General features: G+C 33.4%; 1 protein-coding gene across 1 annotated transcript; it reads right to left on the bottom strand.

The window, feature by feature from the left end:
• Positions 1 to 7,056: 7,056 nt before the first annotated feature.
• On the bottom strand, positions 7,057 to 9,504 carry LOC113766526 (protein ROOT HAIR DEFECTIVE 3 homolog 1-like). Its single transcript, XM_027310709.1, has 6 exons — positions 9,461 to 9,504; positions 9,205 to 9,345; positions 9,032 to 9,098; positions 8,739 to 8,850; positions 8,518 to 8,588; positions 7,057 to 7,388 (listed from the first exon to the last, which is right to left on the bottom strand). The coding sequence occupies exons 1-6, from the start codon at positions 9,462 to 9,464 to the stop codon at positions 7,238 to 7,240; spliced, it is 546 nt and encodes a 181-aa protein (XP_027166510.1). The 5' UTR covers positions 9,465 to 9,504; the 3' UTR covers positions 7,057 to 7,237.
• Between the last annotated feature and the right edge of the window lie 7,556 nt (positions 9,505 to 17,060).

Below are 17,060 nucleotides of genomic sequence, written 5' to 3'. Positions count from 1 at the left end.
GACAATATCAAGGTCAACACTAAAAGTATGATTGGTGAACCTAAGCAATTTTCTTTCATCAGAAAAACAAAGCATGTTTCCTTAGCCGGATTACAATCAATCTGCAAATCTATATTATAACCAACAACATCAATGTCGCAAATGAGGCCTTTAGAAGAAACAATCTGATAGGGTGCATTTAGATAGTATATTTGCCTATATTTTCCCTTTTTATTTATACCAAATATTGCTTTACTTGATTGATTCTACTCAAAATTGGTATTTGGTGTTAATTTCAAGAATTGGAACGGAAGGTGCTTAAAATTAAGAATTCCTAGTGATTTGCATGTGGGCCAGTAGATTGGGAAAGAGTTTAGGCAGTTTCCTAGTCCAAATCAAATTCCAAAACAATTGACTGCTGCCAGAGATTTCCTACCTTTTGGACAGTCCACATCATCCTCAAAAAAAGGAGAGCTTGAAGAAGTTAACTTGTAATAGAAACCATCCTTTCAAATCAGTTAATTTATTCCTAAAAAATAGGGATTGAGAGAGACATCAGTTTATCATCTTTTTTTGGCTAGGAAACGAGAGAGCATAGTACCTTTTTCTTGACTCTTTTTCTCTTGGCGGATTTTTGGGGAAAAACAAGGGGAAAGCTTCGAACAGATTTTTACATGGCTTGTTCTCCATTAATAGAGAGCTAATTTCATACTTCTAGTCAACGGGACAACTGAAGATTTGGTTCAACAATAACTGCGAGATCTAAATTAGTTTAATTGTTTCTTTCATTCATTGATATTTGTATGTTTTCTGCTTTTAGTGGTTATGACTATTGTGTATGATTGAATAGTTGCACAATATTTAATTATTCACGTAGTTTTTTAACTAATTGGGGGTAGTTGAATCCGTAATTATTTGATTACTCTCATCCCGATAGCAACTGACATAATTGGGTTTGTGTCTTGAAAACGTATAATCTAATTTAAATAAACCCTCGTAGCATGTTTATTGATTAGAGTAGAATTTTTCTAGTTCCTAATGCAATTAGGGAATTAAATCTTATGGTCGTATCTAGGATTATTCCTAAATTAGGGAAATAGTCAATGGTCGTACATTGACTATCGAAACAGTAAGAAGAGACTGACTGTCAGATTGTATCGGCAGTTAAAAACTTACTTATTAATGAATGTTGGATTTATTTGTGAATCGATGATTGGTTGCATGAACCATCTCTGACGTGTATCCTTGACTAGAGTTTTCCCAATTATTTCTCTCTATAAATTATTTTTCGCAGTTGATTAATTTAATTAACAATTCATTAGCATTAAATTCTCAAACCCCCCGTTTTGCCTTGACTTGAAAAGGAACGAATTTCTCCCAGTTCCTGAGGATACGACCCTACTTACTCTATATACAAATTAGAGATTTTTCGTGAATAAATTCTGGTATATCGGATTAAACAAACTCTTCGGAACCAGGGTGAATCAAGTAACCCATTGCACATCTAGAGTCCTTGCTCCAGCACTAGAATTGGCACGAAACTGCTTTGTTGGCACTTAGGATTATTATTGTACAGGTTCGACACCTGTCACAATCTTATCAAGAAAAGAAAGATAAAATTGAGTTACCCAAACTCAAAGCAAAGCCCCTGGAAAAGCACAAAAAATCCTTCAAAGAATACAAAACAAACACTGAAAACCGGTACACAAATAAGGGACAATTAGAGCAAACAACAGTATTCATATCTTGTATTCTTGATATAGACCGCCAGTAAGAATGACCTGCAACAAATGACAACCAGTATAATCTTGTCAATGTTATGAATCTGTCACAGAAACACATCTAATAATTAAACTAATTAGAAATTTCTAACAACTATTGTGTGATATAATTGAATCTTATTGCTTGCAGGCATGCCATTGCTGTCCAATCTAGTGTTCATCGTAACAATCCATAATGTTAAGTTAGAAATTGGCAAGGGTATAATATTGGCTCCACTAAATTATCTCATGTAGAAACCAATTTAATGAGAGATCAGAACAAGCAATATATGTTCTGAGACAGACTTGAAAAATCTTTGCAGAATTTTTTAAAAAAAAATGCCATAGAACTTGAGATTTTTCTCATTGGAAACGTTTTTTTATCTATTTCTGATAAACGGTATTTTACTTTAAAAAAAATATTGAACAGATAGATAGAAGTTATCTCTTAATTACCTCTAATAATTTCGCGTCTAGCAGTTCTTTCCAGATTAAAGGTGTGTTGCTACCATAATTACAGAAGCCACAGCTGAGGCAGTATTCAGCATATTTGCCCCAATTGATGCAATGTTCAACCAGAACTCTCGTTTATCTTTCTGAAAGTCAGACAAAAGTAATTAATCAATCAAGTTAGACTTATACCACAACCAACTTAGAAACTAGATGATCATTGATGATTTCATTTGCCAACTTCCTAAATAGATACATTAATTTGTAGCTTCCTTACCTTTTGCTGTTCAAGCAGATCATTCGTGGCACGAATCCCTTCTATGGCGCGGGCTATTTCTGACTCCAGTTGGGCCAATGGTTCTGTATCTTGGTTCCAGTTTGCTTGTTTGACAACAGCATCTAAAAAGACAAAGTTATACATGAAATTTCAATGTAAATTGGGGCATATCTGAACCGTGGAGTAAATCATAAAGGACTCAAAGGTGATGTATGATTATGCAGTTCACTAGTAATGATACCTTTGAGCTGGTTCTTGAATTCAATGATGTATTTGTGGGTCGTCATAGCCACGAGTACTCCGTTTTTCTTTAACTCATCCACGGCTGCTTGCTCGAATTTTTCTAGAATTTCATGCCTCAAATGTTCCACCACAGAAAGGTAGGTTGGCTTAACAGCCTAAAGCATTTTGAACTCTGTTAGGAAATTGGCTTAATTTCTTTTAGGTTGGTTTCTTGTTTTGTATGAAAGTAAAAAGTTTTCTAATTCGTTTTAGTTACTTGAAGTAGTAGCCAAGGAATTTCCTATTATGTTTAGGATTAGAAGTTATTTTCTATTCTGTACAAGTCTAGAAATTAGAATTGATTTTTTATTGTTATTTGGATTTTAGCCAAATAATGTTATCTATAAATATAGTTAAGTTGGCATACTACACAAGGGACACACAGGGCACACAAGAGCGACATGTAACCTTATATATGGGGTGGTGAGAGAGGATTCTTGGGAGATGAAAGATGATATACAAGGGTTGGGTTTGAATTCAAATTGTATTCTTGTATAGGGTTTTCCTCTCATAATAATGAACAGATTTTCAAATTGTATTCAAATTGTATTCTTGTATAGGGTTCTTGGGCGACATGTCATTTATCTTTCATGCTTGTGGCTTGTTTGTCATTAAATTGTTATGCACTTGATATTTCAATAGTTATTTATTCCATGCTTGGATCCTAACAAGTGGTATCAGAGTTTGGTTGCGAGACTAGATTGCTTACAAGCCCTTGAATCCCAACAAACTGAATGGTTGGATCAAGAGTTTGGTTGTTTAAAGTTGGATCCTATTTAACTATTGAGATCAAGTGGATTGGTAGATGTTACTAATTGAACAATTTAATGAGTGATATCCTTATTTTCAATGGCTTGGCAAAAGCATTGATGGTGAAGGATAGGAAGTCGAAAAGTATGGAGATACTTGATAGTGAATTTAAGTAGGTGATTCATGGGTCAAGGAAAAGATGGAGTTCAATGTTGATTTTGGACGTGAATCGGTGGAAACTTTGTCACACCTTCAATGATTGATACTTCATCTCAGTGAATTTTACATTTTGATTATGTTTTTTAGGTAGTGTGGCACGTGTCCCAAAGAAACAAAGAGATCTAATTTTCATGTGCTAAAAGACTCTGACAGTTATGAGTTTTTTGTTTTAGGTGAAGTCTTGGAAACCACACGTGACGAGACAGTCCTGAGAATGAGAAGAAGTATTGTGGTTTTACCACTTGGTCGCCTCAATGATTAGGGGTAGAGCTCACAGAAGGGGATCCCGAGTTGCAAGTGGTAGTAAGAAAAAATCCTGCAAAGGGAGATGGTGAATTGAGACACCTTCTCACGAGTCAACTGGAGGTTAAATTCAGGGTAACTACACATGTTCGGTTGTCAATTGAATCAGTTTGTTGTCAGAACTGTATTGATTCGGGTGTGTAGTTCGATACCATATTATTTGGTAGTTGAAGACAAATGGTTGTTAAAAAAAATTTTCGCCAAGGTGGAGATTTGTTAGGAAATTAGTTTAATTTCTCCTAAGTAGGTTTTTTGTTTTGTGTGGAAGTAATTAGTTTTCTAATTGGTTTTAGTTACTTGAAATAGTAGCCAAGGAATTTCCTATTTTATTTAAAATTAGAAGTTATTTCCTGTTCTGTACAAGTCTAGAAATTAGAATTGATTTCTTATTGTTATATGGGTTTTGGCCAAATAGTGTTATCTATAAATAGGTGGGTTGACATACTACACAAGGGACACACAAGAGCGATATGTAGCCTTATACATGGGGTATTGAGAGAGAGTTTTTGGAAGATGAAATATGATATATAAGGATTGAGTTTGGATTCAAGTTGTATTTTCGTATAGAATTTTCCTCTCATAATAAAAAACGGATTTTCTCTCCGTAGACATAGGCTCAATGGTGGAGTCGAACCACGTTAAATATTGTGTGTCGTTTATCTTTCATGCTTGTGACTTGTTTGTCATTAAATTGTTGTGCACTTGATATCTCAATAGTTGTTTATTCCGCGCTTGGATCCTAACAAACTCTTTAAGCAATGAATATACAAATTTAGCGGTGAACAAATAATATAGAGTTGTATTTTCAATCAATGAATAATAGTTGTAGATCAAATTTAGCTTCACTAATATGTCATTGTAACGCTCTTCATTGATTCATAAACTTAAAGTTTATGATTTTATAGCATTGCATAGTTTACTTTCGTGCAACTTCATCATTTTATAGACCGCGCATGTAGGAATAAGTTAACTAGTAATAGACATACTTTTTAGCATTTCCTTTTAAACTTTTATGTCGCTTCTGTTTACATGGGCTAGCTGACTTTGTTACTATAAAAATTCAAAGATAAGGCGGGTAAGTCTAGCATCGAAACTTAAAAAATACTCATAAGTGAAATTGGTAGAGTTCTCAAGGGAGGTTTGTAAAGTTATCCCATTTTACTAGCAACTGCATTTTTACCTTTTGAGAAAAGAGAACCAAATTGGCAGATTCTTGCATGAAGATATTTAATTAAATAGTTGTTATGGTGCGGTGCTCCAAAAGAATTGCAAAATAAGTAAGAAAAGGTTAACAATTCGTAGGGTACCTTCATGATGTTTTCAATTAGCTGCTTCCTGCTTGCGTCCCTTTTGGTCTCATCATAGTGTTGAGCTTCCTCATCATACCTGGATAAAAGCTTTGAACAATCATCAATAACCTCTTGATAGATTTAACTATCCAAATTATCGAAAAATATGAGGACACAATCAGCAATGCAAAGGATTTTTTTTTTTTGTACGAGTTTCTTTGTGAGATTTACAATCACACCATGCACATAGAATAATAGTTTGGATTACATTTTCTAGAGAGTTTTTTGGGAAAAAGTTACTATAGTATCTTTTAGGCCTTGATGTATTTAAGGTAAAATGGTGATTGAGAAATGCGTAAAACGAATATAGCATCAGTATTACAATAAAGAGCATCAATTCTAAAAACTTGAGAATCCTAAGGATTTTGTAAGGCACACTTGCTGAGACAGATAAATGCCAATTATTGGACTGACTTTAGCGCCAAAGCCTTGTACTGCACCTGAGATTGCATCCCTCTCAATTTGAAGCCAGGACTAGGAGCCATTTTCAACGAAATTACAGTAATTAATTATTATGGTCAAGCATACATACATACACACACACATATATATATATATATATATTTATGTCCTGTGAAATCCAAATCAAAACCAAGAATGGTATGGTTGTTACCCTATCATCGTAAAACCTCTTAGACTTCTCTTCAGCGATTTTGTTACAGCGTATTTCAGCAACCATGATCTACCAATTAATTGAAAACAGAATATTAATTAACATTGCAAGAAAACTGAAAACAGTATACAAGACTGGTACTACAGTAACTTGATAATCAATTCATTAATGGTTTTACTCGGTAACGAGGTAAGTCAAGGTCCTTGTTCTCCTTAATTTGGTCCCAGATTTTCTTTGCATAATCAGCAAAACCCGAAGCTGGTGTATTCCCTGTAGCACCTTCACCAGATGTAGAAATGGAGATAATCCATTCTCTCAGACCAGCAACCTTCTCAATGGAATATCAAATTTTATTGAAAAAAAAAGACGAAAAGGTTAACCATGACTAAAAATCGCCAAATAATAATAATAACATAAAAAAGGCAGACCACACACATCGATAGACTAGTATGTGAGGTACAGTAAACACCATATTCGTACTCTAAGAGAAGAGAGAATGGAGTATTGGAAGTATAAGTACCTCATTTTCAAACTGTTCTGGCTTGTCTTCAAAATTCGATAGTGCTACCACTTTAATCTGAGCAATCACAAGTCGATAAATCACACAATATATACCGAGTACGATTTTGATATAAGTTCTCAAATTTTGATTTTGTTTTATTCAGTCATTTATTTTCGGATTTTGTTTTAATTATATCACTTTGGTGCTCATTTCATGTTGTAGATCGACTCAAGATTTGGAGGATAAAGTATACTTGAGAAAAACCATACAAGTTTCATGCTCTAGGTTTATTTGATTTCTGCTTTTGTTTCTTTCTTGTTTTCGTCCTCTAGTTTACACAAAATAAAGAACAGAATTCAGAGCCAAAAGAGGGAAAAAAGATGGGCAAAGATTATTAGAAGTTGCAGCTCTTACATTGAAGAAATCTTCTAGTGAAGCATTCAGCAGTGCTTCGGGCTTCTTCATTCCTTCCCATATCTACAATAATATATAAAACATCAATACCACGATATCACGAGAATTTACAACAACCACAGATGATTTTTACCTTATACATTGCTTCTTTCAACTGTTCTTCCAACTTATGCAGAGGGCACTAGATTCAAACAATTTATAAGATGAATTGTTGTGATTAAGCACTAGTTCATTAATCAACGGAATATCAAGGAAATAGAAAAAGAATTAATAATCTATACCTTGTTTTTGTCACGGAGAACAAACACTAGATTCACTTTACGTGGAGTACAAAATTTTCTAATCAGTACCTGAGGAGTACAGTGTTATAGAGATAATACTATACCACAAGCACCAACGAATTATTGAGCCATGAAAATTGCTTACCTCAAATACAGTTCGTAAGAGTGGCCGATTCCCTCCATTATTAAGATTAACAGTATAACACTTCCTGTTTGATTAATAAAAAGTTGACTTAATATGCTGTATGAAGTATGAAGTACCTCCTTCGATGAGTAGATTTTAAGGAGAATATATATACACAAAAATTAACAACTTCAGCTGCATTTAATGAAATTGAATTACTAATTTAAAAGTATGAACATATATGATACCTTGATACCTTGAAATTTTGCGTACTGAAAATGTTAAAAATGTGGAGTTGACTTCATTTAAAAAAAAAAATAGAGACAAGTGTCATCCTGGTTGGTAAGAGAGGCGATATATATAAGGGTAAATTACATATAACCTCATGTGGTTTTTCCTATTGCCATATGACCCTCCTAATGTTTCAAAATATTTACTTCGCGCCCCTATGATTTTATTTAAAATGGAAATTTGATGAAAAATAGCCAATGTAACATCTTTAATTGAAATACCAATAGTGTCCTTACTTAAATGTTAAATTGGTTAATAGCTCAACTATCTTGTATAAAAGTATAAAAAGATTACATGGATAAATGCAAAAATTACAAGGAAATAAAGTGAATATATATACAAATTAAAAGGTATTTACATGGAGATTAAGATTTTATCACATGTACTTTTAGAGCGCGTTTGGTATAAATGCCGTAACTGATTGTGCATTCTGTCAGTTTTTCACTTTACGTAAATTCATAGGGGGTTATGTGATTAATTTGAAACCTTAGGAAGGTTATTTGACATTAAGTAAAATCACAGGGGTTATAAGTAATTTACCCTATATATAAGAGTAAAAATTGTCCTTCTATTCTGGATAACCAATGGAAGTATGTATTTCTCTCAAAAATACATGTGAACCGTCTAGCTTATGGTAAAGTGTATATCAATCCAGACCAATCTACTACCAAATTGCTTTATTTATTGACCTTAACAAGGAAAAAAAAAGGGAGAAGTGATAGATGAATTGTTTGAACTATACCCTTTTGGATGCTTATCTCTTTGGAATTTCAATAATTCTACTTGATTAACTTTAACTTTAAAAGTTGTTTATCATTTCTCAAATTTAGGGACATCATGAGAAGGAAAAGACAAGACTTTTTGACATTGTACTACTTATATTTAAAGGTTATGGAGTTGTGGCGCCTCAAAACCAAGCTTACATGTTGACTATGACGGTGTTTGAAACAGCCAAGCAAAATAGTGCAGTTTGTTTCTCAAACTTCGTATCATCCTGGAAAAAGACACAGGAAAACTGAATCAGAAAGTGAAGTCAATCTAATTTGGACAATTTAACTAGCAAAGTACTCTTTACAGTAATTAAGGTACGGTTTCCTAAGACATGTCAACTTTGTCATTTGAAGACAATAAATTTGAAAACTACCTCTCGCTCTGATCCATCACTTCCTTCCGTATCAATAGCGAGGATTTCATGGCCACCATTTGGATTTGGTAATGGGCATTTTGCCACCCAAATACCTTTTGTCGTTTGATGCCTAATGAGGTAATTAAAAGTAACCCCCCAGAACAAAAAGAACACACAAGAAGTTAAAAGAGAAGGGGAGGGAGAGAGAGATCTTGTACATGGATTATATAATTAAGCATGAAATTTGTCATTGTTACTAACTAAAAAGAAAGAACTCTAGTGTTATTTAAAATTGAATAAGGTCTTCATACATTCCCTGGCTGGCATCCATCACTTTGAATTTAGTAGAGTGCAGAGAATTCATTAGTGTGCTCTTTCCTGCATAAATCAAAACTTGCTGGTAATTGGTCCCAAATCACAGATTTTGACTTGGATGGAAATTTGTAATAACAACTTGAGATGCACCAACTAAAATATGTATTACCGGTACTTTGCACGCCAAAGACGGAGACAACAGCAACGGGACGGCTCACGGCAGCCAGTTTCAGATCATCTACAAATTTTGAGTTGAAATTTCCATCTTCATCTATGAGCAGAGTTGGATGGTTGCCCTCAACTTGTTGTGCTGAAGAAAATATTCACCTTTTAGGTAGTCATGCAAAATAAGCTGATAAAGGGGCAAAAAAAAAAAAAACCATAAATAGATGAAAGAATCGCCATCCTGTGAATCAAGAACTTACCCATGTAGACAAGATGAGAGGATGGAATTTGTGGAAGGAAGTAGAAATGGTGCGAGATGATGCTGAGAGCGGTTTGGGTTGTTACAATCCCTGGTTTCCAAAAGGGTGGAAAGTTGTGGGTGATTTCACAAGACTTTTTATATAAAAAAATGTAACGCTCTAGGGTAGGTGCAAACTATGAGTGTTGCATGCCCAGCTTCTTGAAGCACACGTGTGTAGGTTGGCTCAAGTTTTAGGAGGACGAGCAATAAGTGCTTGGGACATATATAAAATTTTAGTAACATTTGTAAATTCCATGCTAAGAACAACTTTTTTACATATCAAAGACCTTATGGGGGCATTTGGTTAACTTTGTGTTTTTCTGTTTTCGTTCTTCGTTATGAACTACAGAGAATACTTGTTTGTTTTTAAAGAAAAATAGAACATAAATGTGTTTGGCTCATAGCACCATAATAAAAGAAGAAAGAAAAAATGAGTATGTTTGGCTTATAAAAACTATTTGTTGTGTGAGAAAAAAATAATTAATAGGGTCTAAAGTTAGTGCATAACTAGTCAATGGCTCTTGAACTATTGGCCACTACAAAGGCACTTAAGGTCGTTGTAGGATAGGAGGTCACCAGTTCGACCTTTGTCTCCTATCAATTGTCACTAATATGTGATTTCTTTAAATCAGTGCCATAAGGCACTTGTTTAGTCAAGAGGTTGTTTAGTCAAGAGGTTGTTTAGTTCCCTCCTATTTTCAATGATCCACATAAAACTATCCATTCCCACAATGTAGAAGAGGCACTTGTTTAGTCAAGAGGTTGTTTAGTCAAGAGGTTGTTTAGTTCCCTCCTATTTTCAATGATCCACATAAAACTATCCATTCCCACAATGTAGAAGTAAGAATAGGTGTAAATATAGTTTGTTGACGTTTGATCCAAACAAAAAAAAAAAAGGGGGCTGGGCTTGGGCCAAATTAGATTCAATCAGAAATAGGCCCGACCCAAATAATAATATCAATTTCAAATAGTTCATATGTTTAATGTTCACATGTATGAATTAGGACAGGTCGATTACAAGCCAACAGGTGTGATATTTCCTTTGTATTGCGTTTGGTCTCGTCGAGCCTAACTAATAAACCCAAGCAATAAGCTCAACAGGTTATTACATACCAAATCTTTATTGTCACATGAAATTGTGGGTAGTAACCAATCATCATAGCTAATGCTCATATGAAAGACAAACCTTAAATTGTAGCTAATACTCGCGTATGCGTTGAAGACAACCTTAAGATCAACCTCTGCTGCAAATCCAAGAAATTAATGGCAAACACTCCATCTCTTACCATTTATCTGTGATTCAATATTTGTGAGACAGCCGACATCAGTTGTGAGTAGTCAACATTCATCTGGTTAGTGGACGGCATTCTTGGAATCCTGCGAAATCCAGTAGAGGCCGAAGACGAAGGTTGTGGAGTTGTGCTGGTTGTGGCAGCTCGAAAGACGGATTGATTTGCAGAGAAGTGTGAATCGAAAGCTTTGATGACCGCACTAGACAGATCAAGCCCTAAGGAGGCAGCTTTCATGCGAAGTTCGTCCCGACCTTGCGGATTGGTATCCTGAAACCTCGGAGAAAATGAATTCAGTTAGATATTGTCTGTCTCTGAACAGGAATTAGACCATTACCTGGTGAGTAATCGTGCGAAAACATTTCAGATAGACATGCATGTTTGTTTTGGAGACTTCACTTACGTACTAATGGAACGTAAAAAACCAGTAATTAACGCGACAAGACTGGCGGTTGTTTAAGTTGTATTCGAAATTTAAGTTGTTGATAATCTTGAAAGTTGCGAAACCACGTATATAGCTATCTATTCTTGAAAAGAAACTTTGCATGGTGCTCAAATCAACTTTATCGAGTTCATTGTTCTACAGATCAACACATATGCTTCAGCATTTCTTTTGGGAATTATCAGAGGGCACCTTGAGGCCTCTCATAACATTCAATAAATACAGGGCAAATTACACTTTATCTCCCTATGGTTTAGTATTTTTTTATATAACCCCTCTATAGTTTCAAAAGTCATACGTAATCCCCTCATGATTTGGATTAAAGTATTAAAATGATGAAAATAATCATTCGTAACGGAATCACCTAAAATATAAAAAATACCCTTATGTAAAGTTGAAAATTATTTATTAACCAAGGGGGGTTATGTGTATATTTTGAAAATTATAAGGGGGTTATATAGTAAAGTATCAAATCATAAGAGGGTTATATGATAAAATATAAAAATCATACGGAGTTAGTGTGCATATATTTATAAATGTAATTTCGACATTTTTAAAAGTTCAGTTGCGAATGACTATCCAGATTCTTGAAAAAAAAAAGAAAAAAAAAAAGAAGAGATGATATTAACTGGAAATTTTAGTACAGTTCACCAATTAAAATTAAGTTTTTTCACTTAAAATCAACAATACTTGCATCCTTGTCCAAATATTATGTAGCTTTCTCTGCTCAGACCACTGTAACCGTAATGTTTACAGTGCCAATTTTATTAAAACTTGAGTACAGCAAGGAATCGATAGATACTCACTCCCCCAAACAAGTGCGAACAAGTGAATTGACTTTCTCTCCAAAGTCTTGTACCACCATGCCAGACTCTACATCTTTCTTTATTTGAAGCCAGGTCTGGATCCATTTTCAAATAAAGAAAAAACAAATACCAAAATTGTTACTTCCAGATTAGCAAGCAGAAGCAGAAGCCTTGAAAAGGCAAGTAAATTATCTTCCTTCTCTTCAATAATTTGCTTACAACGGAATTCAGCAATCACGGTCTACAAGTTAATTTGGAAGAGAATTAGGTTCTAAGGAAATTAAAATAAATGAAGATAGTTGTATATATCTTTCTAGGTAAAGTTAGTCGTGTATATCTTGATAATGGAATTTCACGCTTTTACTCTGTATCCTGGTAAGTCAAGCTCCTTATCCTCCCTAATTTCGCCCCATATCTTTCTCGCGTATTGACCAAAATCAGAAGCTGCAATCCTTTGTGTGGCATGTTCACCATACATAGAAAAAGGTATAATTTGGCCTTTTAGCTTAGCCACCTTCCCGTTCAAAAGAGGAAAAAGAAAAAAAATGCAAACAAGAAAGAAAGAAATACATAGACACGGTTAGATATTTAACAAGGCAAGCCACATTTTGATAGATATAAATGCTTAAGAAATCTGCAAATCATCGTATAATTTAAGAAAGAAAAAGAAAGGAAGAAAAACATTATAAGCTTGATATCTCCATGGCAAACCACATAATATTTAAGGATCTAAATGCTTGAGAAGTATATAGATCTATGTTTATTATAAGGGATAATTTCAAAAATCTCCCCTGAGGTTTATGACAATTTCACTCGCTTCCCTTCGAATTTGAATAATTACACTCCCTTCATGTGGTAAAATGATTATAATATCCTTCACTTATAAATAATTCCTACAAAATACAACTAGAACTAGCTTTTCATTCTAAAGCAATAGCTACCACACAAAATAAACTCTTATTCTCTCTCTCTCTCTCCAACTCTATGTCCTACCACTATTTTTCAGTAATTGCTATCTACAAACCATCTAATACTTTTCGAATCCTTATTATTATGAAAATAGATCCTTTCTCCCCCTTTTTTTGTTTTCCTTTTTTGTAAATATTATTGAATTGAAATTGCCAAATAACAAGTTGCCGGATCATATTTGTTGTTAAACTAAGTGAAGGTAAAAAGGATGGTAGTGATACAAAGTACAGACAAGAAAATAAAAGTAATAACTAAAATGGAAACATGGATTGAGAAAGGTTATGTTATTATGTCAACTGTGTAAAAAAGAATTTTGGGATATAATAACTACAATCAAATTTGCCTAAACACATGGGGTATGGTTTCTAGTGTTGTTTTTGGTTACTCCGTGTTGGTATTCTTGGTGGGTTAGACTATTTTAGCATCAACAAGATTGCAACCATTTAGATTGAGTTTGGATAGTGACATTGGTCAATTCAAACACTGAATTTACGCAAAAAAAAAAAAAATTGAGACTAAAGATTAGGTTGAATGCAAACGTTAATTGTCACGGTTGATTTGCATGGGAAGTTTGGGAGGGCATTCGTAGGCTGTCAAATTGTGAGAATATGAGGATTAAATTGAAATGGTTTATTGAATTCATTAGAATTGTGATTATGTCGTTTATAATAGTTGTAACATGAAAGAAATTTATTAGTGAGTTTTTCCCCCTTCTAAGTAACGAAGGGTTATTTTAGGATTTTCGAGGACAAATTTAGCATACTGGATCTATATTGTTACTGAAATGCCAATCATAGAGAAGGTAAGCGTAATTTTTTAAATTAGAGGGGAGCTTTTTGAAATAGTAAAAAACATCAAGGGAGGTTTCTGAGATTATCCCTTATTATAACGTGAGACCAAAATAGGGGGAAAAAAAGGGAAACAAAGAGAGATCGCAGTGTAGTCGAAGAGCTTTAGACTTTTACTTATGTTTTAAAGTGAACTCGTAGTTGAAGGACAAGCAGAGTGGCCATAGCCATTCAGTATTGACATAAATTTTCATAGATGTTTGTTTGGATACTCAAGTTTTTTTTATATTTTATTTTAATTGCATAATAAATATATTTTAAATCACTTTTGTATATTCTCAATCATTTTTTTATTACTCATATATCACATCACAAAAAAAGATACACTAATATTTTATATTTTTCATATATATTTTTTAATTTTTTAATTTTTTAAAGCAAAGTGTCTCCTGTCCCAACACAATTCATTGTATACCAAGTTAGGTAGTCATGTTTAAAATTGTTATCCGCCTACTATAGTTTGGAAAAATCACATACCTCATTGTTAAATTGCTCTTCCTGGTACTCATAATTCGACAATGCCACCACTTTGACCTGAGCAACCACCAGCAACAAAGCATTTACAACCAATGTTTTAAAATTCGGACCGTTAATTGAACTGGTGAGGTGTTCAGATTAAAATTTAATCGGTCGGACCGGTTCAATCCTGGTTCAATGAATTTTTTTTAAAATAATTTATATAAATATATATGCACAAAATAAGACATGCATTGGACTAATTTAAGACTTTATAAAATGAAAATTTTAATACTTTCAAAGAAGTTGGATTTTCACAAATAAATTTTTTAAATTATAAGTTGAAACAAATAAATTTCATTTCAATCTTAATTGAATGTACCAAAAAAATAATGTTAAATCCAATTCAAAAATACCACAATATTTTGAAATTATACAAAATTTACGTCTATGAGAATTAGACATTGTGAGTTTAAATTTTGATTCAAGTTTTTGATATTTAGATATTGCAACTTAAAAAAAAAAGAAGTTTTGAGTTTGGAGGAAGTCAAGAAATTACAAAATAAAAATATAAACTTGATAAGAAGCAAAAAATAAGAAGAAAGTGAGTGAATGTGGCGTTTAATAATTAGTTTTTAGGATTAAGGAAAACATATTCTTTTTAAAAATTTTTTTTTCAATTTAATAGACAAAAACAAAAAAACTGCTGGTTCAACAGTTCAATTTGCACGGTTCGAACCGATTTTTAAGTATAATCAACCCAAAGCATGAATCGGACCGGAGCCAAGGCCGGTTCGCGGTCCGACCGGTCGAACCGGCCTGTCCAATCCGGTTTTTAAAACACTGTTTACAACATGGCTCACTTCCAAAAACAGGGAGTATTAAAGAATCTACTAAACTTTTTAACATTTCTTTTCACAGTTCTATAGCGATAGTGTATTGTTCAAGATTGTTACAATTTTTTTTTAAAAAAAAGATTGTTGCAATTTTGCCAGCGGTTGCATACTAAATGAAGTAAAACCATACTAAAAAGAAGAACATTTCCGTCTCACCTTGAAATGATTTTGTGAAACCCACGACTGTTGGCCCAATTTTACTACTTTATCTTTATCATTTTATTTTCTCAACTAATTAAAAAGGATAAAGTTGCTATGTAAAAAAAAAGGGGAAATAAAATAAAGTAACTGTAGGATGGGTTAATGGGCTCTAATAAAGTAAAACTCTTACCCAAGCCACCTATTGATAAGTAGTGCTAGGTTTAGGATTTCATTAAAACCCTAGACAGGAAAATAACCCTAGCCTTACTTTTCTTTCGTCTGCCTCCCTAGAGCAAGAGCCGTCAGAAAGGAGAGAAAGCCGTCAGAGAGGAGAGAAGGAGAAGCAGGCAGCATCGTCAATCGATCCGACGACTAGGCACCTAACCCTGTAAGTCTCGAGTTCACACAAGAAAACTTCTCTTTTTAGTTTTAGTAGATGTATTAATTGTTCTAGAAATGTTATGGACATGTATTGTTGCTTTGTAGGGATAGATATATATGTTTTGATAAGATTCGTATCGGGGTTAATAGAAATAAAAGAGTTGATTTTAATCTTAAGATTTTAAGGCGTATGAATCTGTTTAAAAAAAAAAAAAAAAGGAAAGGGAAGAGTAGCGGCGGCTGCTGTTGCTCTGTTTCGGTCAGGCGTTGCAGAAGCAACGCCACAGGAAGAATTCCAAAGGTTGACCGAAAGACCAAAAAAAAAAAAAAAGGGAAGATGAGATGATGTCGCCAGCAAGTGCTGGCGACAATGGAGCAATTTTGGTTGGCCGGGGATTTGGGGTCGCCAGACCCTCTGGCGACCATGGTCAGCCATGGTTGGCCTTTACCCGAAATAAAAAAAATATAATAATAATAAAAATAAATATGCAAAAAGGGAGGCAATTTAAACTTGAACCAAACTATAGTATAAAAATTTAGTAAGTGTTTAATAAATAAATTTTAAATATAACTAGTCCATTTTTATAGTATATCGTGAATATTAGAAATTCAAGACTCAATTTAAGGCAATTGTTAGAATGGAAAGGTTAGTCATGTAAAGTTATACTTAGTTAAATTACGTGTAAGATATTTTAATGGAGACCTAAAACATCTTAATCTAGTTGTATTAAGTCAAATTAGACGATGTAAGATAAGTGCTAAATTGTTAAGCGAAATGTTTAAAACCGCAATAATAATAATAATAATAATAATAATAATAATAATAATAATAATAATAATAATAATGCTAGTAAAAATACCATAAGGATAACAATAATAATAATAAATAATAAGGTTGACGAGAACATTAATAATAATGATAATAATAAATAATTACCTGCTTTTAAATTAGGAAATGTTACAAATAGGAGAACCTTCTCAATTAAGAAACTTTCTAAAAATAGAAACTTTCCAAATTAGGAAACTTTCCAAAAATAGAGATCGTTCAATTTGAGGGGAACGCTATTAGGGCTCATATAATAGCCTAGACATGAATCTTCGACTTACTCAGAGTTGTATACTATGTACTTATAGAAAAATAACAACTAATTAGGAAACATATGCATTGATAGGTACGGTACCAGTTAAGAGACCTAAGGTAGTTCCATTCGAGCAGCTAAACAAAGGTAGGTGGTACTTACTCTTCTGAGATTTCAAATGTGCAAAATGAAATTCTTGTTTTCAATCCCATTTTGTTGCGTTGACTCGAAAGGTGTTTGATTAAATGCTTT

This window comes from Coffea eugenioides, chromosome 3 (assembly GCF_003713205.1).
Source record: "Coffea eugenioides isolate CCC68of chromosome 3, Ceug_1.0, whole genome shotgun sequence".
Lineage (NCBI taxonomy): Eukaryota > Viridiplantae > Streptophyta > Magnoliopsida > Gentianales > Rubiaceae > Coffea > Coffea eugenioides.
Note: the sequence above shows the minus strand (reverse complement) of the source record. Positions and strands in the feature narration are given on the sequence as shown.